Source organism: Pteronotus mesoamericanus, unplaced genomic scaffold (genome assembly GCF_021234165.1).
Source record: "Pteronotus mesoamericanus isolate MK-2021 breed Mesoamerican mustached bat unplaced genomic scaffold, CSHL_Meso_final contig_56, whole genome shotgun sequence".
Lineage (NCBI taxonomy): Eukaryota > Metazoa > Chordata > Mammalia > Chiroptera > Mormoopidae > Pteronotus > Pteronotus mesoamericanus.
Genome location: NW_026555201.1, coordinates 11,903,366 through 11,928,005, shown reverse-complemented (window position 1 = coordinate 11,928,005; position 24,640 = coordinate 11,903,366). Strand labels below are relative to the sequence as shown.

At 36.3% G+C, this 24,640-nt stretch overlaps 2 protein-coding genes across 3 annotated transcripts in view; one reads left to right on the top strand and one right to left on the bottom strand.

The window, feature by feature from the left end:
* PTPRR (protein tyrosine phosphatase receptor type R) overlaps positions 1-24,640 on the top strand; it is a 232,362-nt gene that overhangs the window by 101,198 nt on the left and 106,524 nt on the right. Inside the window, exon 1 of one of the 2 annotated variants that reach the window (XM_054580108.1) lies at positions 15,074-15,181. The exons of the other annotated variant lie outside the window; for it this stretch is intronic. The gene's annotated coding sequence lies outside the window, so the exon portion shown is untranslated. Of the gene's footprint in view, positions 1-15,073; positions 15,182-24,640 lie in introns of those variants that run through there. 2 annotated transcript variants of the gene reach the window in all.
* Positions 1,843-2,201, bottom strand: LOC129075887 (40S ribosomal protein S25-like). The gene is given in 2 exon segments (XM_054580109.1): positions 1,843-2,015; positions 2,018-2,201. Coding segments are annotated over 2 exon segments (357 nt in total).

Sequence of the window (24,640 nt, the reverse complement as noted above, 5' to 3'; positions counted from 1 at the left end):
GTTATGGACTGAATGCTTGGGGTCCCCACAAAGTCTAGCCTCCTTGGCCTTTCTGAATTCTGAACTCAGAGATTCCCCTGAGCTCCATTCAGGTTCTCCTTTCTCCAGACAACAGCTGTGAGGTACTGGCAAGCCTACCCCTGCTGTGTTTCTTCTCTCAGAGATCACTGTCTTAATGCTATCTGCTGTCCAACGTCTGCACCCCATTGTTTCCTATATTTTGACTGGTTTTATGTTTGTTCCAGGCAGGAGAGTAAATCGGTCCCTGTTACTTCATGATGCCTGATGGTGTAATTCCTGACTTCTCAAATTTGAAGAAACAAAATATCCATGGAATTTAAAATTTTGATGAATTAAGTTCAAAGGAAATAAGAAATGGCTTTTGATAGAGAGATTTCTAATAGGTTAAAGTTCTATTTTTGACAAGAAAGTAAAATGTCCACATTGAGACAAGCAGAGAATTCAGAAGTTTTCCCAAAGGACTTGTGACAGGTCAATAGTAAAATTATCCTTTATTCTCTAGGAGGCTGTGTCAAGCGAATATAGTCTTCATTTAATTCTAAGGGTTTTTTTATGCATTGAATATCAACATTTTGGAAGGAAAATAGGTCAAGAAGATGACATTTCAATAAACAATGTCGTGAACAGGATGATGGATTTATATGCTTACGCAAAAAGATGAAAAGCTTAGTTCTTGCTGCATTCATTAAAAAGTTAAGGCACCACCTATTACAGCAAAAGAGATATTAGCTAAAGCAATGACTCTCAATCATGATTTTTAGGCAATGCAAACTGCAACTAATCATTTCAAAGAATATTGAAATTCTTTCCCTCAGACTGTAAAACTTAAAATTAATCATTGACTTAAAAACAAAAAGATCGTTTAAATAATCAAGTAATTAAACTAGGGGTTGATTTTAAAGAACCAGAAAGGAGGGGGGATAATTTTCTTATTGCTGATTCTATTCAGTTAAATTTTAAATCTGTCCATGATTTATGCAAGTGAAATACATCTACAATAATAATTTAAAAACCATTTAACTCTGGTTTTATCTATGAAAAGGGCACTTTTCTGAAGGGTGTGCTTTTCTTACCCCTAAGATGATATCTTTCTGACAGAAAACACACTGAATTGCTTCTCAAGCTACTGAGTTCATTGTGACAGATTGTCGAGGGAAAAAAAGCTTATTTTCTTCTTGTCATTAATAGTTAATTGTTATTGCAGTTTCTCAGATGAGATGTGGGTTAGGGAAATCATATCCATCCTTTCTAAAAGTGCTGCGATATTATTAGAGGTGATCACGTGGCAGAAAAATAAACCTATTCTTTGGGGGACTAAATGGAGTTGGCATATAGATTTTTCTTTCTCCCTTCTTTTAAAGCACTTTAGAGAGTCACTCACTTTTACAAGTAGTCCACCCGGGGTAGTAAATCAGTGTTAATGTTTCATAAAACCTTCATGTTCTGGAACAATTTACCTTGATGTATCTCTAAAGCTTGCCTTTTGGAGGGTAACGGGGGTGCCCGTGGCAATGCTTCATGCATTACCGAAGTGTTTCTCTCACCAACTCTACTGCCCAGGTCTCTTGTGCAATTATGTTGGCATTTAGAACAACATCTTACAGTATTGTGAGCTACTCATCTCATCTGACACCTCTGGGGTTTTGAGGCTTCCCTAATTGGAGAGAAGAGTAGAAAAAAGGTGTCAAGAAGGTCAACTGGTAAAGAGAAAAAGCAGAATTTTAAACTGTCCTTAAAACATAGCAGAAAGTCAAAGAGGTCTCTTTTTTTAATTTAATAAAGCTTTATTTTTCAAAATGTACAGCTGGTGGGGTCTGTTGTTCATGCATCTTCACCAACAGCTGGAGCATCCCCACCTTTGGTGTTTCTGGTGTAAATTACTTGAGCTCTGTGCTTTGAAACAAGTTCAATAAGTCCTTCACTAAGGAGCCCCTGAAGGACTGCCCTGGCCAAGGAACCGTGGATCTTCAGTCACTCAGAGACAACAGCTGGGAAACTTCCTTACAGAGTTTGTCATATGTTGCTTTGTCAAACAAGACTAGGTTATTGAGCTTGTCCTCACCTTTGCCTTTGGACCACTTCTTCTTTTTGGCCTTGCCCCCTGGTTTGTTCACTTGATCTTTGTCTTTCCTGGCCAGCTTTCCAGCATCTTTCTTCTTCGTGTCATCCTTGGGCAGCATAGCCAAACTCAAGGAGAGCCTGCTCTCACTGCTACCTGAGAAGATGCTGGACGAAAAGGAAGCCAAAGAGATACCCTTGACAATCCCTCCCAAATGGGCAGTGTCTCTTCTAAAGTGTTCTTGACTGAAGTAAAGTGAGCTGAAATATTAAAATGAGGTAATATTTTAAAAACAGGAAAATCTTGATGTAATATTAGTGAATGATAAATAAAACCATTGAAATTTTGCTCTATTTGCTGCTTTAGAATTAGGCAAAGTCTCTAGTTTACAGGGCAATGTATTGGATAATGAATGCTCTAGCAGTAGAGTTGAGCCTTATGACCCCTGTTTACAGCTATTTAACCTGGAGTAAGTCACTGACCGCTCTGTTCTTCCTCTGTAGTTTCCTCATTGGCAGAGTAGACATGATACAGGGACCTGCTGCATAGAGGTGTAGGAAAGTTCAGGGAACTAGTATATGCAAAGCTTTGAGTAAATTCTTGCTTTGCTATTAATAATCATAAACATCCAGTACAAATTATATTTGTTTAAAGTATCTGGAAATATACAATGAAAGTGGCCTGGAGACCAGAATGGCCTAGGTTGACAGGCTAAGATTTCTGCTGTGTTTTGCATGAAGGTCAACCTCTTCCTACGAGTATTGTTCAATTAGGAGCATTTATTTAACAGCCGTGGCATTTATTTTTGAACATTTGTAGGCAGGGCTTTTTTTTCCTCCAAAAAAAAATCACAGAAGTTAATTAGAAAATAAATAACTTAATCTTCCAGACTATGAGCATAATCTCTGTACTCATTTTGCCTTTAAAACTGCCTGAAGAATTTCATATTTGAGGACATGTTTACTGAATTTCTGACATGAAATCCAAACAAAATGAAGATGATGATATCATATTTTGTAGGCACCTGTCAGTTCATAATAGTGTCCCATGAAAATATTATTTCAGAGGAGCCTCTCCTTGACAATATTGTATTGGTTCAGAAACTGTAGTTGTAACCATCAAATGCAAACATCTAACACCCGTGCTGAAAATACCATTTTCATCTTGTATTTTTATTGACATGAAGTTTTATTATAATTAATCTTCATCTTCCTGTTCTCACTGTCATAGACAAATCACAGTGATACCCAAGGGCACACTGATGTTTTGTTAGATGCTTCATTACACATTCACTAATATTCATGACCCTTTGGAAGAATAATCAGTTAGATCCTAGTTAATGCTGACAAGATATGCAGTCATGGAAGTGCCATAATGCATTTCAATTAGGTTTGATTTTCTTACCTAGGATGTCTTAAAGCTAACTGGTTCAGAGAGCTTTTGTATTTCTGTGAAAGACAAGCACATAATTGTGCTATTTGTTAAGGAAAAAGATATATGCACGATGCTGAGATTCTCATTGTCATTCAAAATGCTAGATGTGTGTCTCCTCATCACTGCCTAGTTCTATGTGAGAAACTACTTAAATTCCAAACATATTTATCAGAGAAATGTTTTCTCAGTAAGCATTTTCAGGCAACATTAGTTTTTGGTATAGATTTCATACTTATATAAAAGAGCATTTTTGCATTAATTTAATATTCAAGAAAGTGGTCCTTTAAAACTTAAGTAATTGTTAAAGAATTAGATGGTCATTCTTGGGAGAACATATTTGCTGATACATCTGATAAGGGGTTAATATCCAAAATTTATAAAGTACTTACAAAATTCAACACCAAAAAAGCAAACAACCCAATTAAAAAATGGGCAAACGACCTGAAGAGTCCAAAGAGGACATATAGGTGGCCAGTAGACATATGAAAAGATATTCAATATCACTAATCATCAAAGAAATGCTAATTAAAAGCACACTGAGATACCATCTCATACCTGTCATAATGGCCATCATCAATAAATCAACAAACAAGTGCAGGTAAGGACGTGGAGAAAAGGGAACCCTTTTGCCCTATTGGTGGGAATGCAGATTGGTGCAGCCACTGTGGAAAGCAGTATGAAGATAACTCAAAAAATTAAAAATAGATCTGCCTTTTGACCCAGCGATCCCACTTCTGGGAATATATCCAAAGGAACTCAAAACACTAATTCGAAAGAATATAAGCACCCCTATGTTAATTGCAATGTTATTTACAATCTCCAAGATATGGAAGCAGCCCAAGTGTCCATCAGGAGATGAGTGGATAAAGCAACAATGAGACATTTATACAATGGAATTCTACTTGGCCATTAAAAAAGAAGAAGAAGAAGAAAATTAACCCTTTGCAATAGTACAGATGGACCAAGAGAACATTATGCTAAGTGAAATAAGCGAGTCAGACAAATATCATATGATTTCACTCATATGTGGAATCTAAGGGACTGAGCTAACAAGAAAAGCAGAAACAGACTCATAGATGGAGAGCAGATAACAGTTAATGAGGGGGGTAGATGAGGGAATGGAGGGACTGAGCAAAAAGGAAAAAGGACTCATGGACAAGGACAACAGTGCGATGGTTGCTGTGGGGAGGAGGAGACTATAAGGAGACTAAATGGTAATGGAAAAATATAATGAAGATTATATATTTTTAAAAAATTAGATGGCTATCCTAAAAGAGGTTAATGCATTATGACCTTTTACCGCTGATTTTAACACATACTTAGAAAATAAGGGGAAAAACCTCAGTGGAAATAACAATGTTATGTCTACATTCTTTAAGTCTAGGTATTTTTAATGTTACTACTCAAAGTTAGAAAATATATTGGACAATTTCACCACTTGATAACTGACATTTGATAACTGACTTCTACAAAATAAAATCCAGGGACTGTATGTGCTTTGAATCCTCCTGTTCAACCATAGCAATTATTTTTTTAATCTTAGATGAAGTTTTTATTGAGACAGAACTACTTAAAATACCTTCAGGGTAGCAGATGCTTACCTGGATGTATTTATAGGGGAACAGTCCAAACAAGGTGTGATAGTGACACATGATAATATCAGTGGAAAAGTCCAGCTGTGTTTACATGACTGCTGCTAGCCGTTTATCTTCTCCTTGCGTGATATCTTACAAAAACAAATTACTATCACCTTCTAGTCCAAAGTTCATCTGAATAATCCAATAATTGGCTCACTAACATTATGTTCAGCTTTGTCCATGTTAGATAATATATCAATAGGGAAAAATGTTAAAACCTAAAAATGGGTTTCAAAAAATACCTTTAAAGAAAATACAATATTGAATAGTGTTTATTTAGTCAGTATGTTTAGCTTCTCCCTCTCACTCTTAGTTGATTACATTGATAGATGACACCATATTCAGTCAATTCTGCATTTACTGAGAGTTCAAGCAATTAAAAAAGTAAATACAAAGATGAATATTTTTGAAACTTTTCATCAAAGAATTCAAAATATGTTGAACCCAAAATTTATAATATAGTGGTAAAGATGAGCAAGTAGATTGTATCCATTGTGAATGCTTGAAGCAGCAAGAAAAAAATTCAATTAACAGAGGCTCATGCAATAAATAATTTTAATTACTCACATGTAAGAAATCTACATGTGAGCAGTCTTAGTCAGATGCAGTATCTCAGCAGTGTTCCATTCCCTGGTTTTGCCGTCCTTGGCATGTGCCTTCTAGCCTTGCACCTTCTACCTCCCACCTCATGGTTACAAGGTAGCTGCCACATCTCTGACCATTATATCAGTGTTCAAAGCAGAAATGAGAAAGAGGCAGAGACTCTCTGGTGCTTGTCTCTTCTATAAGGAAGCGTAAGCTTCCTGTACATGTCCTGCATACATGTTAGAATTGTGTCATTGTGACCACATTTACCTGTAAGGAAAGGCTGCAAAAATGAATACTTAGTTTTTGCAACCCCTGGAGGTGGCAAGGGAGAACAAAAGAGACTTGGGAATTGCTGTTGAATCAGTTTCCCAATAATATCTCCACACAGACCAATTGAGAAAGGCAGAAACAAATCGGCTGTAGGGGAGGAAAAGAGCAATTTCTGATAAAGATTTCATGGAAGCAGCACTTAGGCTGGGACTTTAAGGATGAATAAGGTTTAATAAAGGAGTTAGGGGCTATGGAACAATTCAGAACATAACAAGCAAAGGAAAAGCAAGAGGGTATAAAATGACACGGCATGTTGGAGAACGAGCAAATAGCAGTATGGTATGTCTAGATCTAAGAGAGTGTATAAATGTGCTGGTAGGGAAGCTGTGTGCTGAGAACTTAACAAAGAAATTTTGAGATTCATTTATACAGGACTCTTATTGCTATAGTAAATACTTTAACTTTCAGTGGTTTCCCAGAACTTACAAAATCATAATCAAACTCCATAGCCTGAGAATTGAGGCTCTTGCTAATTACACCTAGTCTGCATTGCTTGTTTGTTCTTTCCTATCACTATACCCTATACATGTGTCAATAGCTTTAGCCAAAATGGAGTTCTTATCAACCCCCCTACACACACCCAGATGCACAACACCCTCTTTCTATATCTATATAATGCCACCTGCTATGGTCTCTACCGAAGTGTTCTCCCCATCCCTTTCCAAAAGGAAGTTCTTCCCATCAAGTCTCTTTCCAACAGGAGATGTAGCAGAATCATCTCTGAGCACCTTAACCCTTTTTTGAACTATGTATTATCATATTTTAAGCATAATACTTTCTCGGGAAGGGTGAACTGAGACAAATCATAATAATAATAATAATACTTTCTCGAGAAGGGTGAACTGAGACAAATCAAAGCTGCTAGTCTAGATTCAGTCTGGAAAAACCAATGTCCAACCTCAGTTCAAGGTTGCTTTCTTCTCACATGGCTCCTAAACAGGCAGTCAAGCAGTGCTAGGAGCATACACAGGATTTGGAGACAAGTGAGTGGACGTAGCTCCCCAGTGTCTCCTTTGTCCCTCATGAAGTCATGTTCGTAATTCATTGGCCAATTCAGGCCTGTTGGGGAAAGGAACCTACCAGATCTGAGGAGGCCATACTGCAGGTTCAGTGCCTACCACTTGGCCAGGAGAGAGACCACATCAGCACTTCAAGGTCTATCTCTTACCAGGTAAAGAATTTTTTGCTTCGGTATAATTACATTTCTCCTTCTATTTCTGGTCAGGACCTACAGACACAATCTTACCACATAATTTTTCTAATTTTAGAGCTATTTATGTATATCGTTAAGACATTGTACCATAGTGGTTGACAGTACAGTTTCCAGAGTGTTGAAGCAACACACCTCAGTTTCCTCATCCATGCAATGGGAACAACAAAGCTATCACCCTCTTTGGTTGTTGTGGGGATTAAAGCCAGTGTCTCAGATTATTTGATATTGTTTGTCAAATTTACATAAATTTTGAGAGCAAAGACTCTCTCATTCATGTTTTCTTCTATCATATTTACAACTTCCTATGGGCACAATAAACATTGGGAAAATAAATGAAAGTTTAAATTAGCTGATTTCAATGTGTTTCATGGCTCTAGAAATAAAAGCAAGCAATGACACAGAGCAGCAGAAGAAATTTATAAAGAATGGGCTTATCTCAAATAGAAATGCATTAGTCCTGTGAACATGCAGCCAGCTCCACACAAACTGCTGGGGAAATGCCCATCTTACAACCTCCCTGGAGGGCAGTTGGGCAAAATTACCAAGTTCATCAAAAAATCGTGGATTTTGACCCAATAATTCCAATCCTATGAATTCTAAGAAAGTGACACATATACTGTTATAGGACAAAATAAACAACAAATAGATGTCCACTGATAAGGATTAAATGAATTTTAAAATATTTATATAATGATACAATAAACCCATATTTTAACTGAGAAAGTGGCATACATTAAGTGAGAATAAAAGGATAACATTATAGAGAGCGTAAAGCTATTTCTTTTAAAAAATAATAATAAAAAGAATAAATAATATCTTGTTTATATGCTAGAAAATAAGCCTGGAGAGATGTACATAAAATATTACTTGTTGCCTTTTAGTGAATATATGAATGATCTTTATTTTTTTGCTTTATACTATTTTTTGAAATGTTCACAATGGCCAAAAAAAAAAAAAATGAGAGCTTTCTTTTTGGAAAAGCAATCATCTTGAAACTTCAGTTTTTGCAAACGTAAGTGCAATGGCCTGTGGCTCCCAGCATGTTCACACATTCATCACAGCTGTCAGCAGTCTTCTGTGGATGTGCAGGCAGCGGGCGGCGTTGTGGAAGCAGGGAACCAAGAGGCAAACTGATTCCAATCCTATTTCTGTTGTTAACTTCCTATGTGTGGATATTCATACAAGTATTGCTCTGAAGTGTGGGTAAGTTTACTTTTTACGTAAGTGGCTAACATCAGAGATATTCAAATGCTAAAACAAATATACCTAAGCAGCCTACCTATAAAGAGCATAACAAGAAACAAAAGACCCATAGTCATGTGCACGGGTGGGCACACACACACACACACACACACACACAGCCAAACCTAGAGCGAGGCAGACAGACATGGAAGGCACCAAATGGAACTCTCAGAGGCATGCACATAGACTATCTGATTCTAATCTCATTTCTAATCCCATTTCTAATCAAAAATGCCAAATACTTGACCATAACTCAATCCCCAATGAGTGCCTTCTTATATTTTGCACCCTACCTGCCTCTTACCCCAAGTCTTTGGCACGCATGTAAATGTGTGTGCACACATGCACAGTATAGCAGCAGTCAGGAAGAGGGGTGACAAATAGTTCTCTGGAATGATTGTCAATGCTATAAAATTTCTGTATTGAATATGCAGAAATGACTTAATTGCACACAGAAAGAGGAAACTGTTCTGTCTTCTGATAGGTGATAGGGAATAATAGAAAAATGCTTCTTGCTCAGACACTAACTTTTCCTTATTTTACTTACGCATGATTTCACTTGTTTCTCCATGGACCTTACTGTCTTTTTAGCATCACTCCAGAATTCCCACATTGGATCCACAGGATCTGTACAGAAAGTTCCAATGCAGTGGCCCAGTGAAATCTCCCCAGTTATCTTCTTACAATGAGCTTCAAACCTCACGTATTTGTGGAGTACCTGTTGGCCTCTGTTTACTTCAATTTACTACTTCTTGGTATTTCCATTTAGATTTGGTATCAAACTCTGAAATTTGAAGTTGGTATTGACGTGGCATCCTGCAAGGCTGCTTCTTGCAGTTGTTGCCCTGTAGTTCTTATCTTTGTGACCTGAAGGGGTTAACTCTCCATGCCCAGGGTCAGCGATTGGACTCTGTTAGCCAGAAGGAGGTGCTGCAGGAATTCTGAGGATGAAACAGCAGTTAACACAACCATTCTCTTTGGCACACAGGCCAGCAGCAAGTGCTTCATGGGCAAGCAACATGACCTCAGTCAAAACCTACTTTTGCAAAAAAGGATATTATGTTTAAATTTTGGTTTTGAAAACAAAAGTAATAGTTTAGCCTTACTAAATTAGGCTTTTACTCTCTGAAGGAATATAATCTAAGCCAAATGCACATAATAGTTCACCCAAACACTCGTTCATTCTTATGAGTTGAAGTAGGTCATTCTGGCATATGTAGACCCAAAGTTAATTCATATTGCCATTTCAGGCCTAACTTTTCTAAATTAAGAAATTTCCAGAACACCATATTGGAAGAAATTTTATTTAGTGCTGAAAGCAGTTACTAAATTATGTTCTCACAGAATCATATATTGAAATATTGTATCTCAAAATATAGACACTAATTATAAGTCGTGCAATCAAAGAGAAAGGATTCCTGGCATGGCAATCTGAAAGCCTAGGTCTAAACCTCAGTTTCCCAGTGTCTGTGTAACCTTACATGGGGAACTACCTTGCTCTGAGTTTTGTAAACGCATGCTTACATTGAAAGAGATAGAAAAACATAAACTGTAAGATCCCATTACTTTAGCATGCCTTGTTTCTAAATTATTAACTAACTGATATTTGCAAAAAGTATAACACTAATTGGAAGTAATTACAAATCACTGTCCCATCATTGCCTTTTAACTGTTATATCATATACCTAATTTTCATAACTGTACATCAGTTAAAAGCTCACAAAATATGACTTCTACACGACTCTTTTCAATATAATTTGCTCATCATTGCCTAAATGGAATAAATGAAACAGTCTTTTGTGAGTCATGAAATGACATTCATGAAAGTATTACTCTTTATTAAGTTATATTAATTTAACAAATTGTTTGCAAAGACAGCTGTTTTAAGCTGGTGTTGCTTATATGAGTAATTTAATGATTCCTTTAGTACTATTATTCATTTTAATGAGAACGCTACATAATCTAATATTTTTTCTTTACTAATAGATAAAGGAGCTAAAGTAGAGGATGATAATTATTTCAGTTGTACACGTATTCTGTTCAGCAGTGTGGACAAAAGATACACTGACTCTTACATGTTTCCGAAAGATACTCTCTCAATTTAGTAACCACAATCTACTCTGCTACACCCCCACACCATCTGTTTCTACCCTCATATCTAAAGGATGGGAGCCAAAACTTTCTACAAATACAAAGAGAGTATGGGAAAAGGAAGACTTCAATTGTAATATATTTGAAAAACTTGTTTGTTATCAGATATTGTAAGTATTATTAGATGGTTGCATTAGTTTGGGTTCTCCAGAGAGAAAGAATCAATAGAGATAGAGAAAGACAGAGAGAGAGATAATTTATTAAAAGGGAGTGACTCACAGTTATGGAGGCTAAGAAGTTTCAAGATCTGTAGCCAGCAAGCTAGAGACCCAGAAGAACCAATGGGTCCAGTATAAGTCTGAAGACCTGAGAACCAGGAGAGCCAATGTTGTAAATTATAGTTCAAGTTTAAGTCCTAAAGCTGGAGGCAACCAAGGTCTCAGTATAAGAACAGATCAACAGAAAGAGCTAATTCTCTCTTATTCCATTCTATTCAGACCTTCAGTGGATTAGATGAGGCCCATCCACATTAAGTAGGGCAATCTGCTTTACGCAGTCAGTCAGTTCAAATGTTAATCTCACCCAGAAACACCCACACAAACACTCCCGGGATAATATTCAACTAAATATCTGGGCACTCGTGGCCTAATCAAATTGGCAAATAAAATTAACCATCACAATTGACCTTAATTAAGATTGTGGAATTCAATTCTATCCATTTAAAGCTAAGAAAACTGTATACAAAGAGAAATTATATAGCCTTAATTATATAGAAATTGTATATAAAGGCCAAAGCCTAGCCTTTGCTTGCCTCCAGTAGAACAGCCACCTGACAAAATAGAACACTTAAATTCATAGTAAGAAGGCCTGGTTAGGAGCCCTGGTTCCAACACTTATTTGTTGTCATTTTGAATTTTAGTTTCCTTATCTGTGAAATAGAAGCAAAAATATCAGCCCAACTTCATAATGACAAAGTAATGAATGGTAGCATTTACTGAATGTACACTAAGTTCCAGACAACAGGCTAAACATCTTAGAAGCTTTATCTCAATTAATCCCCTCAACAACCTTCCAAGGTAGGTACAAAAATACCAGCCTTGAACACAAACCTCCACATGGGTGTTTATAGCAGCATCATTTATCATTGCCAAAACTTGGAAGTAATCAAGGTATCCTTTAATAGGTGAATGCCTAAATAAATTTTTGTTTATCCAGACAATGGAATGTTATTTAATGCTAAAAAGAAATGAGCTATCAAGCCATGAAAAGCCAGGGAAGAAACTTAAATTCATATTACTAAGTGAAAAAAACAAATCTGAAAAAGCTATATACATTGTGATTCCAACTATATGACACTCTAAAGAGGGCAGACTTTGGAGAAAGGAAAAAGATCAGTGATTGCCAGGGGTTCGGGGAGAAGAGAACAATGAATACATGGAGTACATATGATCTTTAGAGAAGTGAAAATATTCTATAATACGATAATGGTAGATATATATTATTATGCATCTTTCCAAACCCATAGGATGTACAACCCCAAGAGTGAAGCTTAATGTAAACTATTGACTTTAAACGATTATAATGTGTCAATGTAGATTCATCAATTATAATAAATATACCACTCTGGTAGAGGGTATTGATAATGGGGGAGGGGATGCATGTGTGGGGGCAAGAGGCATATGGGAAAGCTCTATAGCTTCTAGTCAATTTTTCGGTGATCTTACAACTGCTCTTAAACCATAAAAAAAAAAAATAGTGACCTTGATGGAGGTTAAGTAACTAGCCCAAAGTCATCTAGCTATTAAGTAGAAGAGCTATTCTTCCGACCCAGACTATCTGTCTCTGAATTGTTGCACTTAACTGGTAACTGTACTGAATGGGAGATAATGTTCAAGTGTACATGAGTGGTACTAACTCTGAAATCATTGTGGTTACTTCCCCTCTGAGATATGTGGTTGAAACTAGTCATTTCTCAAGAATAGCAACTGCATGCTCTGTAACTGTCAACTGGTATCATTTCCCTGATATACACAGTGATCTTATATTTTAATGATCTATAGCATTTTATCCAAAAACCATTACTCACAATTACTTTAATGTCTTTGCATTACTTTACAGATCTTCACATATTTATGTGACTAAACATAAATATGTGAAGATCTGTAAAGATGTGAAGATCTGTAAACATAAATATGTGAAATCTGTTATAAAGTATAAGTACTTTGCATAATGTATGTCAAGTATACAGCTTTTTTCCCAGCTACATTTTTTATTGTATTTTTCTATTACCATTTAGTGCCCCATACCCCTCTCCCCCTGCATTCACCCCACTGCTGTTCATGTCCATTAGTCTTTTTTCCTTTTTGCTCTATCCCTCCACTCCCTAACCCCCTGCCATAGCTGCCCTCCTGCTCTTTATCTATGAATCTGTCTCTATTTTTCTTGTTAGTTCAGTTTGTTCATTAGATTCCACATATAGTGAAATCATTATGTTTATTTTACCTACTATTAAATTATATACTTGCTTTATTTATTCAACTTTTTCCACAAGCCAGGCATTGTCTTAGACTCTGTGTATCATCAATAAACAAAATTGTCAATATCCCTGCCATCTTGAAGCTTTCTCTCATAGCCCCAGCGAAGGCTGATGGGAGTTAGGGTGGTAATGATGGAGGTGGTGAGAAGTGGTCTTCAAAGGATTTACCAATTATGGACATGAGAGAAAGGAAGGAGGCAAAAATGACTCCTGGTTTTTTATCCCGAGCACACAAAATATTGAAGTTATGAGGTGGAAATGGGTAGGGTCGAATCAAGACGTGTGTAGACAAGACCAAGTTAGACATCTAAGTGGGTATGTCAAATATGCAACTGGATACACAAGTTTTGAGTTCTGAGAGTGAGATCCTGATTCGTTTGAGATTGTAGTTCAGAAAAAAGAAGAGACAGAGTTGAGGATAGGGTCCCCCAATGTAGAAAGGTCAAAAGTTAAAGATAAATAAGCACAGGAGCCTTGAACAGGAGTGACCCATGAGTGAAAAGTAAAACTATAAAAGAGTAGCATCCTGCAAGCCTGGTCAGAAAGACAACCAGGGAGAAAGAAGGAATCATCTGTGTCAAAGGCTGCTCATAGGTCAAGCAAGGTGAAGACAGGATAGGCCATTGGATGTAGCAGTATCGGCTTAGTATAACAGAAGCCAATACAGGGAGAATGGGAGGTGGAGCAGATGAGTTAGAAACAGTGAATATGGACAACTTTTTTGAGACCATTGTTTGAAAGGAAATTAATGAAAAAATATGATCTCTATATAAAGAAGTCTTCTGGTTTGTTTGGATTTTATTTTAATATGAGAAATATTACAGCACACTTGAAGAGAGATTAGAAAGACCCAACAGAGAAGGTGAACTTATAATGCAGGAAAGGGAGAGTTAGACAAGTCACCTCCCCTTGATGTCCCATAATTTACTTACCTTTTTACACTGATGTTCATGTAAGCTGCTTCTGATGTTTTATTGTAATGTTGCAAGGAAAATTTTTGTGTCCATTTTTCTTTTTAATTCATTGATATTGTTTCCTTAAGATAAATTTTTGGGTGGGGAATTACTGGGTTAAAGATCATGAACTTTTTAAGACTCTTGACAGTGTCTCATTGCTTTAAAAAATCAATTTACCAGGCCACCAGTAGTGTGTAAATGACTAAGTTATATTGCAGTCTTGCTCGTTATGACATATACCAAGGTCGTAGTTTTGGAATCCCTGAAGTATTTCAGCTACCCTTATTCTAACAGGCTGTTAGCTCCTTAAAGACAGATATCCATGTTTAATTGTCCTCATTCCTTGACATTCTTTTAGACCTAACATTTTACTACTAATAGTAATTACAACAATTTTATCTGAAATCCCTTTTTGTTGCAGTGTTATAGTGTGCATGTGCTGTAGACAGAGGAAAATGATCAATTGTGGAATCAGACCAACTTGTATTTGAATCCCAGATTCCTTACTTGGGCTTTGCTTACAAGATTTTAATTTCCTGTCAATAAACAGATGAATCATAATCCCTGCTTTCTAAATCGTGGTGAGGGTTGAAAGATCTGTTAAGTCCCTGGCACAGAGTAGGAACATTTTGGAGGGAATAGTGGAACTTTTAGAAGAACTTTATACTTATCATAAAAATACCTTGTGAACATACCATTTTTTAAAGGCAGAAAGAAAAAGAAATCTTTCATGAAATTCCTTGTTTATAGCCCACGTAGTTTACTCTTACGGTTTTGCTAATTACCATGAAAAAAAAAATTCTCCATGATTTTCAATTCTAGTAAACTGTCGAAACAGCAAGCACCTGGGCTATCTCTTGGGAAAGCACAGGCTGCTCCAGTAGACCTGGGATCAGCAATGTCTCTAGAAATAGTACCAGGCAGTTACCCCCAGGTGACTACATGAGGCTTCATTTCAGCGCTGAGCTTAGAAAGCTTTATGATTAACCCAGCTTGCTATGGTGAGGAAATAACACAAAGAAGAGTACAAATGGAAGCCGAACTCATTACAACATCTAGTCAATTTCCAAACAGGTAAGAGAGAATTTTCTATGACATTAACAGTGCAAAGTCTGGAGGACACTTAAGTATGTATCCGTTCATGTGCGTGTATATGTAAGTCAACAGGGAATCTTTGTGCTATCTGGGGAAATATCTTTAACCTCAGAGTTTAAAATTAAGAGAAAACGCTTTGCAATTAATTCAAAATTTCTAAACAGTAAAGAGCCTACCATGATCCTAAGAAGTTTCTCGTAATATTTGTATGCATCCTAAAGAGAAGGGAATTACAAATACATCCACTTGGACAAAACTGAGAATTTTTATAAAAGATATCTGGTGGAGCGGTTATCTTCTTTGTTTTGTTTGGTCTACTTCCCACACTGACAACGGGGAAAAGATGACCGCTTGTATTTCCTGTAAGTAGGAAAGAAAAGAATAGGTTACAGTGGGCTAAGTCACTAACTCTGGACATTTTTATGATAACAGTATCTTGGGGACCCTGCCTTTGCATGCAGACTTCATTAAAGGGCCAGTCAGTGTCTTCCATTGTAATCGGATGTGGGGGCCCAATAACAAAAGGTGGTGACGTGAGACATCCCTGAACTAATTCTCAACCAGGGACTTCAGCTTCATTGTTTTCTAGCAGTAAACCAGAACCTTACTGTTCAAGCTTGCTGTCCTCATAAGAATGAATGGCTCTCTTAAGAATTATGTGTGAATTCATTAGATAATCTGTACAGAAAGTGCTGTCCTCAGGTGAAAACCCTCACAAAATGTTTAGTTCCCTTAAGTTTATTTCAAAAATACATTGGTTTCCATCTGTGTTCTAGGCATTGTGTGAAGTCCTGGGCACATAAGATTAAAAATAAGAAGTTAGTGTGTATGTTAAAAATCACATAGTAGTTCTGATGTTGGTATAGAGTTAAAAATATTCTGATTTTTATCTGTGGTCTGTGATAATGAAAAACAATGTCAAAAATAGTGCATCTGGTGTTTTCATCCATCTTAATAATAAAATTGGATTAACTTCCTATCTGATTCAATATTGAAGAAAACAGTAATCAAGATGGCCCAAATATATCATTTGATCCAAGAAGTCGATCTCTATTTGCCACAAAATATAAGGCTGTCAGATTTTTTAGCATATTTCTAGTGTGAAACATGAGCAAATAATAATGCCAAATGATACGTTGGCAGTAATTTCATAGCAGGATTCTAGGGTTTAACAGCAAAATTTTAGAATAAAGAGAAATGAAAGTTTTCAGCGATTTTCTTTTACTGTCCAGTGGGTAAATCTTTTTTAATAGGAAGAGTCTTCAGAAAGATGTGGCTTCAATTTCATACACCAAAATGACTTTCCCTGCAGCTTCCACAGTCTTAAATATATCTGTTTAAATTGCCAGCATTGATAATTGATGTTGGATTGTGTTATATGAAATTAGCAATTTCTATATTTAGCTGTAACAAGGAAGAATAAGCTATATGTAATCTCTTTTGTTTTTCTCATCAATCCATGTCCTTGTATCTAACAATTTAATGATTAGGTCAGAGATATAGCAACCCTAATACCAGGGCCCCAATCATGCTGAAAGAAAAACAAGGGTATACGAGGAGGGTCGAGAAGTAATAACAGGATGAAACTGGCACAGTCATGCTGTGCATTAAAGTTGTGCTTCAGAAAACATCACTCAGAACCTTTCTTTTCTAAAATGAAATGGTTCTCGGGGCACTGATCACTAAAATAACACATTGTGGAAAATTATATGCTTATTATTTTGCTCCTTCTGCAGATGAATAAAACCCCAAGAACATTACTAAAACTTATTGCACATTCTGTCTTTATACATTTTTAGTTAGGCAGAAAATTGTTAATTCCCACTATGTTAGAAAAGTCAAAATTCCCAGGAATAGAAGTTGAAAGGACGCTAAATCATAGAGTTTTTATTTTCCTCTCAAAAACACATGCTGAACAACTCATTATATTTTATCATGTTACTTAGAGAATTGGGTAGTTCACCAGAAGAGTGAAAACCAGAATCCTATTACAGTCATTGAAGTGAAACATAAACTACTTCATGGAGAAAATTGAAATAAACTAAATTTATGACGCCCTTCCATGGAGTGTTAGACTCCAAACCACCCTTGTGATCAGACTGCTTCGGAGCTTGTGTGGCCTCTGCCACCTCACAGCTCCAGCACGTGCATGGAGAGAGTGGAAATTCCCCAAAGAGCATATTCCTGTTGATTGATAAAAGGGAGCACCCAGGTGCCTGAAAGGATTATTAATTTCTTCATTTTTTAAAGTGGTATTTACGTATTGATGGATTGAGATACAATATCAGTTTCTGACTAGACAGCAAAGTGCCCAGGAGTTGAAGCGTTGTGACTTTACCCTTGGACCTCATTTCCAAGGACCCCTACATGCCACTTAGTGGTTAGTTTGGTCTCAATTCTTACTGAATAGGTAGGTGGTCAGATGTCTGCTCTGTCCTTTCAGAAAGGCAAGATGAATGGAGTGGTCTCGGCTGGGATGATTAGCGTTCTGTTATCTTGATCAGGCCGGATGGAGAAACCTGAATTTGTCTGACCTCGTTTTCCAGGCAGCACTCGCCTGAGCCTTGGGCTTTTGTCCACACAGGGTTTCTGCCTGGCCCCAATTCCAGCCATTTTTGACTCAGATTTTTGGCTGCTGCGTTCTGCCTCCAGCATGAGAAATACTGGAGGAAGGGGAGGGAGGTGACAATTGAAGGGAGACTGAGAGAAAACACAGGAATAAGAACAACAGAGAAGAAATAACATTCAGTACAAGGTAGAACACATAATCAGGGAAGATGAATGTGGAAATTTCTATTGACTTGAACATATAATAAGGAGACTTGAAAACTCTGTGAAAAGCAAGTAACTTGCTATTATATTTGTTTACTGTACCCAGGATAATATCTATTTGTGGTTAAATTGTGATTTTTTTTTCTCCTGTCTCTGAAGAACTTTGTATTAAACCTCTACTTCCTTCTATTTTATTCATAGATATGTTTGTAAGTTTTATAAAAATGTTTTTGTAAGTATAAATGGACATGATCACAAAGATAAGCATGGTAGTATCATAAAAGTATATAAAGTGTTATTTTTATAATTTATGGAAGCTTTATCTCTTCCAGTGAATTTGTACTTAGAAAAGTCAAGACCTTCACCATTTCATAATTTTTTTAAATAGATCCTAAGGATGGGGGCTTGGTCCAAATTATGTAGAATTTAAAGTTTTCAAAACAAAGTATAAGAATTCTGTTTAATTGCAAAAATTAGCAGTCTTTAAAGGCAAAAGATGTTTTACAAAAAAAATGTTACTAGGGGATATGAAAGGGAACACTAATTAAGAGGTAACATTAAAATAGAGATGAAAAATTAATGAAATGAAGAAAACTAGGTTATAATAAGCTCTTTAAATGAGTAGGATCTAATCTAACTCACTAAATTTAACTGTTTCAACATTAATATTAATTTGTAGTAGTAAAGAGAAAAGAAGAAAAGGATGATGAATATGAATTTAATTCAATATTTACAGAGTCTTATGTAGAATTTGGAATTTGATTTGAAAGGGCAAGGAAGGGAGTAAATGGAAGCAGAGATTCTGAAATCAAAGGACATACCTAAAATGTGCCATTTTCACCTTAAACCTCAGATATATATTCTCTCCAAAAATTATATCGCTGCAGCAAAATCAAATTGTTTTAATTGTTGCTTTTTTCACTGACCTAGATTTCCTGATTGACTTTTGGCTAAAACTCCTTGATGGGTATTAACAACCAGTAAATATGAACACTGGAAATTCAATGAGGCCACTCCTTAGTGCCTCGATATTATCACTATTCCAGCAAGTACGTAAAGGGCCTTCATTTAATCAACCAAGTTGTTACTCAGTTGCCCTTGATACTGAATTTACAAAGAAGCAGGTTATTTAATTAATTGTTTTACCAATAATTTATAGTAAATCCATATTTATAAGCAAAGTTTATGGAGCACTTTTTATCTCCCTGTTTTAGCTGTGTTACTCATCTGTCTAATGACTCATGTGATTTTCAGAAGCCCTGTTAGAGAGATGCACTTATCATCCCCATTTGACAAATGAGGAAACTGAGGCTCAGAGAGAGTTAATCATTTAACTAAGTCTACTCAGACCAAGACTAAATCCAAGTCTTTCTTACTCCCTAACCCATGCTCTTAACTGTTATATTATAGTGTGGCAAAGTTTTCTTATTTATTTGCTCACCTACTTGCAACTTCCAAACACACAAACACAATTATTTTATCTTGTGTTCAGTCTCCCTAGCAATTAGAAAACAGAGTAGGCAAATCTTTTAAATATGTGAGCTCATAATTCAAGAAGTTCCTGAATACCTGTCTACCTTGTCCACAAGGTCTTACCTTTCTAAACAATAAATTTAGATACCTTTTCTTAATCACTACCAATATTCAGTCAGCCCCCTTATGAATTGTTTTAATTGGCTGGTTGATGAATTGATTTAGCAGGCCATACCTACAACCGAGCAAGGATATGAAAATCCCATTAAAATGGTATGGCAAGTGTTTTTAAAATACCTCAAAACATTGTTTTCACCAAAATTCTAGTGTGTTTTTGAATGGTTCGGCCTTTCAGGAAACCACTTAATAAACACCTCGGGCACAGAGCCCAGCTTTTCTATGCCCGACATGAAAGTCGTATTCTCCCACTTAGCAACTATACAGTGCTGATTATGCTGATTTATATATTCCTTCATTTCACAAAGATTTATTAAATACCTACTGTGTGCCAGGCACTGTCCCAGGGCCTGGGGATACAGCAGAGAACCAGACCAACAAGGTCCCCTACCAGGGGGCCCACATTTTAATAAAAGGGGATATACAGCAAACAAATAAATAAGAAACTGTTATCTAGTAAGAAATGTTATGAGGAAAATAAAGCAAGGTGATGTGACAGGGAACAGCCACGCTGGGAAGGCCTCCCTGCGGAAGTGGCATTTAACGGAGAGCTGAAAGACCAGAAGGAGCCACCGTGCAGGAATGTCGAACAAGTCTCCAGGTGGCGGCAGGTGAATGCCGAGGCCGTGAGGTAAAACTGAGCGCGGCTTGTGTGAGGAACTGGAGGAAGGGCAGCCTGAGGGCAGGATATTAGGTGAGGGTCAGGATCCAGATAAAGGAGGGCCTTCTAGGCCCATGAAATTGAGTTTGACTAAATGAGATAGAAAGTTATTGGAGGACTTTAAGAGAGCAAGAAAAGCTGAACTAATTGTAAAAAATAAAAATAAAATAAAATAAAAGATTTATACATTAATACAAACACTAAGGAACTATAAACAAAACTTTTATGTCATTTCTTGTCTGATATATTTAATAAGGAACATAGCTTGTCTAGCTCATCACAAAGAATAAGGTGGCAGAATTCAGAGATAAATGAAAATAATAATAAAATGTACACTACAGAAATCAAAACCACGTTAGAATCTAAAGACATAAGACAGATTCTGCTGAAAATATATAAGGACATGGAGCAGACCATAGAAAATTTCAATTCAGTAGAGATATACAAATGGTAAGAGAAAATAAGTACATGAAATAAAGTGTTTAGAAAGAAAGGCAAGAGATATACAATTGCATAATTGGTGTCATTGAAGGTGAACCAAAAATATTTAGAAAAAAATCAAATGTAAAATGGAAGAAAATATTTCTGAAATAAAGAGTCTGGAATTTGTAAACTTCAAGGGTATACCATGTTGCGGGAACTATTAACCCAAAGAAATATCCTGGTGAAGTTTAAAGATAAAGATTTCAATGAGACTACAGGCAAATAAAAAACAAGTTGTCATCAAGACAAACTAGCCTCAGGCCGGGGTATTTTTCATAGCAACTCTCAATGCCAGAAGGCATCAAAATAATAGCAGCAGAATTCAAAGGCAAAAAAATAAAAAATAAAAATTGAATCAAGAATTTAATATCCAGCTAAGATATTATTTATTGTCAAAGGCACCATAAATACATTTTCAAACATACAATGCCTCAGGAAATATAGCACTCATGAGCCCTACTTGGAAAAAAGTATTTAATCATGAAATCCAGCTGAATAGTAGATATGTCAAAATAAAAAATTCAGGAATGGTGATATCCTTCAAAAAAAAAGACTCGTCATGAGCACTGAACCCATTTGAACACATAACTAACACTATCGTACTTTAGAAGTTATAGTTTACAGAATACATTCATCAGTATAAATGATGCTAACACAATCCCAATATCATAGCGACTTAATGCGATAAAAATTTATGTTCAATTCATGTCACTGTTTAAAGAGGGGTATTGAGCAGGGCTTCTGCTTTATGGATTGATTCACGGTCCCAGGCATCTTCCATCGTGTAGCTCTGTCATTTTCAATAGAGTCTTAGGGTCACCCTGGAACCAACCAGCTTGTTGGCAGAGGGAAGAGAGAAAGAGAAAGTAGACAAGGCACCTTCTTAACTGCCTTGACTGAAATTTCATTTTACTTCCACTTGTTTACTGCTGAGAAATATTACATAGCTCCACCTGGACATAAACAGGATGAGTTTCTAGGAGGAAAAAATAATTTGGTGAGTGATCTCTATTACACAGAATATAATGTAAATATCATAAAACATAACAACATAAAATAACAGTATAGTTATTAAAACTGGGTGGTGCCCTGACAGGTGTGGCTCAGTTGGTTGGGTGTCGTCCTGCAAACTGAAAGATCTCCGGTTCAATTTTCAGTCAGCGTCAATGCCTGGGTTGTGGGTTGGATCCCCAGTTGGAGTATATACAAGAGGCAACCTATCGATGTTCCTCTCCCCCTCTTCTTACTCTCTCCTTTCCCCTCTCTCTATAATCAATAAAAGAAAAAAAAATTTTTTTAACTGAGTTGTGATGATGAGAGTTGGTGGGAAGAGATGTATATTTTCTCATTTTCACAGCAGGAAGTTAATAAATACTTTCTAAAGTTTATAAATTAAGAAATAAAGGTTTATATGTTACCATATAATATTTAATATTTTAAACATAGACATCGGAAGATAAAATGTAGAACAAGAACAAAAGGCCATATTGCAAAACACAGAAAACTGCAGAAGTAAAAGCACAAATAAACAAAAAAAGGTAACACAAAGAAAGTAATACAACACATTTATATCAATTAAAGTAATAAAAGTGAATGGGATAAGCTAACTTGTATATGTTAGCTAATTTGTATAAGCTAACTTGTATAAGCTAATTTGTAACTTGTTAAGAGTAAGGAATTATTATTAGATAAGAATCAATGCATGATACTTGACAATAGTATATACTATAAATATAGAATATACCCCAGGTATATTAATAAGAGGAAAAAGTAAAATGTTTGGTTTAATCCTACTCTATTTAATAGTAATATACATGATATATAATATGTACCTATTATTTGTGTATAATATATACATAATTTGGAAAGATACACAAGAAATAGCTGTGTTATTTCTGAAATGAAGGGTTAGGAGAGGACAAGTATACTTTCACTTTTTATTATATATCTTTCTGTACCTTAAATTTTTTGAGGTATGAAGTTTTTATTACAAAAATTTAAACAAAAATGAACTATAGTTTAACTCAGAGTAGCTCTGGAGAGCTGAAAGATGCACTACAAGAAGGGGAGGAGAGCTTATGGAAGGCTTTGAGCTGGGCTTCCAAAATGAAAATTCTCCTTCCAGCCAGTAGTCTACAGATGCAGACAATATGCGCAAAGGGTATGGCATGTGCAGTGCACCATAGGTACAGCTGCAGTATGGTGTGCGTGGTGGAAGGGTCTGGGAGGTAAGGCTGGAAGGAATTAAGAAGTTAGAACCTTTCATTAGAAAATGAGATTTCCTCCGAGTATTTGAAGCAGAATAGTGGGGTAGCGTCTTATACAGATCACAACGATGTCCCTTTGGGGAATGGGTTAGAGACCATAGTCCAGATAAACATGATCGTGGCCTGAACTAAGGTGGTGTAAATATAAAGAAAAGATGGATTCAACATTCAAGAGATATTTAGAAAGCAAAATAGGCAGAACTTGATAATTAACTGGATGTCATGATGAAGGGGTGAAGCATAAGGAAAAGAGAGTCAAATCAATATGATGTCCAAATATGGTACTTTTTTCTTCAATATAAAATACAGAAATTAGAAGTAAATTTGCAGATGAGGAGAGGGAAAACCTAAGTTCAGTTTGGGTAATACTGAGTTTTCAGTATAAGCAGAACATTAAGGTAGAGGGAAGCAGGTGTAAGACTATGAAAAAGGTGAGGGTGTGAAATATGGAAATAAAAATCATTAGTTTGTAAGTAATAGCAGAGGACAATGTGGAGAATTATAAGAGACTGAGTGATGGTATAAATGCCTCCCATAGGTCAGGGGTTTCTACAGGGTTCAAAGACATTAAACAGAGGAACTTTTGTTTTCACTCCTGGAACTCACTTGCCAGTCTAACTACTGGCCAAAAAGGGGAGGCTCCTTACCAAGAATGGAATTAGAGATTCTACGTAGCAAAGAGGACACCTTAGTTAGAGAGGTGAGTAGATTCCTCCTGACAGGCATTGGTCATGAAGGAAGCTGAGTTCTTTTGTGTCTGTTGGGAATTGAGACGGGCCTTCTCTCAGGGACCGTGAGGTCATCCCTTTAGGAAGCCAGATGGCCATTCTTCCCCCTCACAAGGCCCCCGGATGTAGCCTGACTCTTACTGGAGATGACCAGATGACAGTCCAGGCTGCCTAATAACATCAAGAGGAGGCTAATATTTAGAAACCTGCCCCTCTCCTAACAAAAACTAATTTAGCCATCCTTTAAAAAAAAAAAAAAGAAAAGCTAATCACATATTTAGAATTTAAACACAATGCTGGTACCTAAATTCAAGTGCTACATTTTAATCAGTTTCATCAGACTGATTTCTATATCTAACACTCATAATAGGCCTTCAACTACATTAGTGGACAGTCTGATGACCAAAGAAAGTCTCATTCCCAGGGGGTATTTCCTGTGTCACGGGGAGCGGTCGTGAGGGAGAGGACCTAGGCCACAGGTAAAAGGAACCAACGCCAGAACTCCTTAACAAGGCAGAGGCCCTATAAATTTAAATACAGGTGGAGTTTTAAATCTTTAAATTTTTCATGTTGTTTATTTTTTGTATGTTTAAGCAGTAAAAATACCCAGTTGTTCTTGGGTAGTAACTATTTACATTATTTACCACTGTTAAGTGGCTTAGCATTTGCATTGAGAAAGAGCATTTTAATATATTTGAAATTAAAAACTTCAATCATATGTGCGTTATATGATAGAAACAGCCAAATGGATTGAACATTCAGACAAAAATATATCTTTCACTGTTGTTTGGAAAGTTTAAAGTTGTAACACTGTTGTTATTGCCATGGAAATTTATGTTCTATCCCAGTTGTTACAACTTCACTTAATAGGATGAGG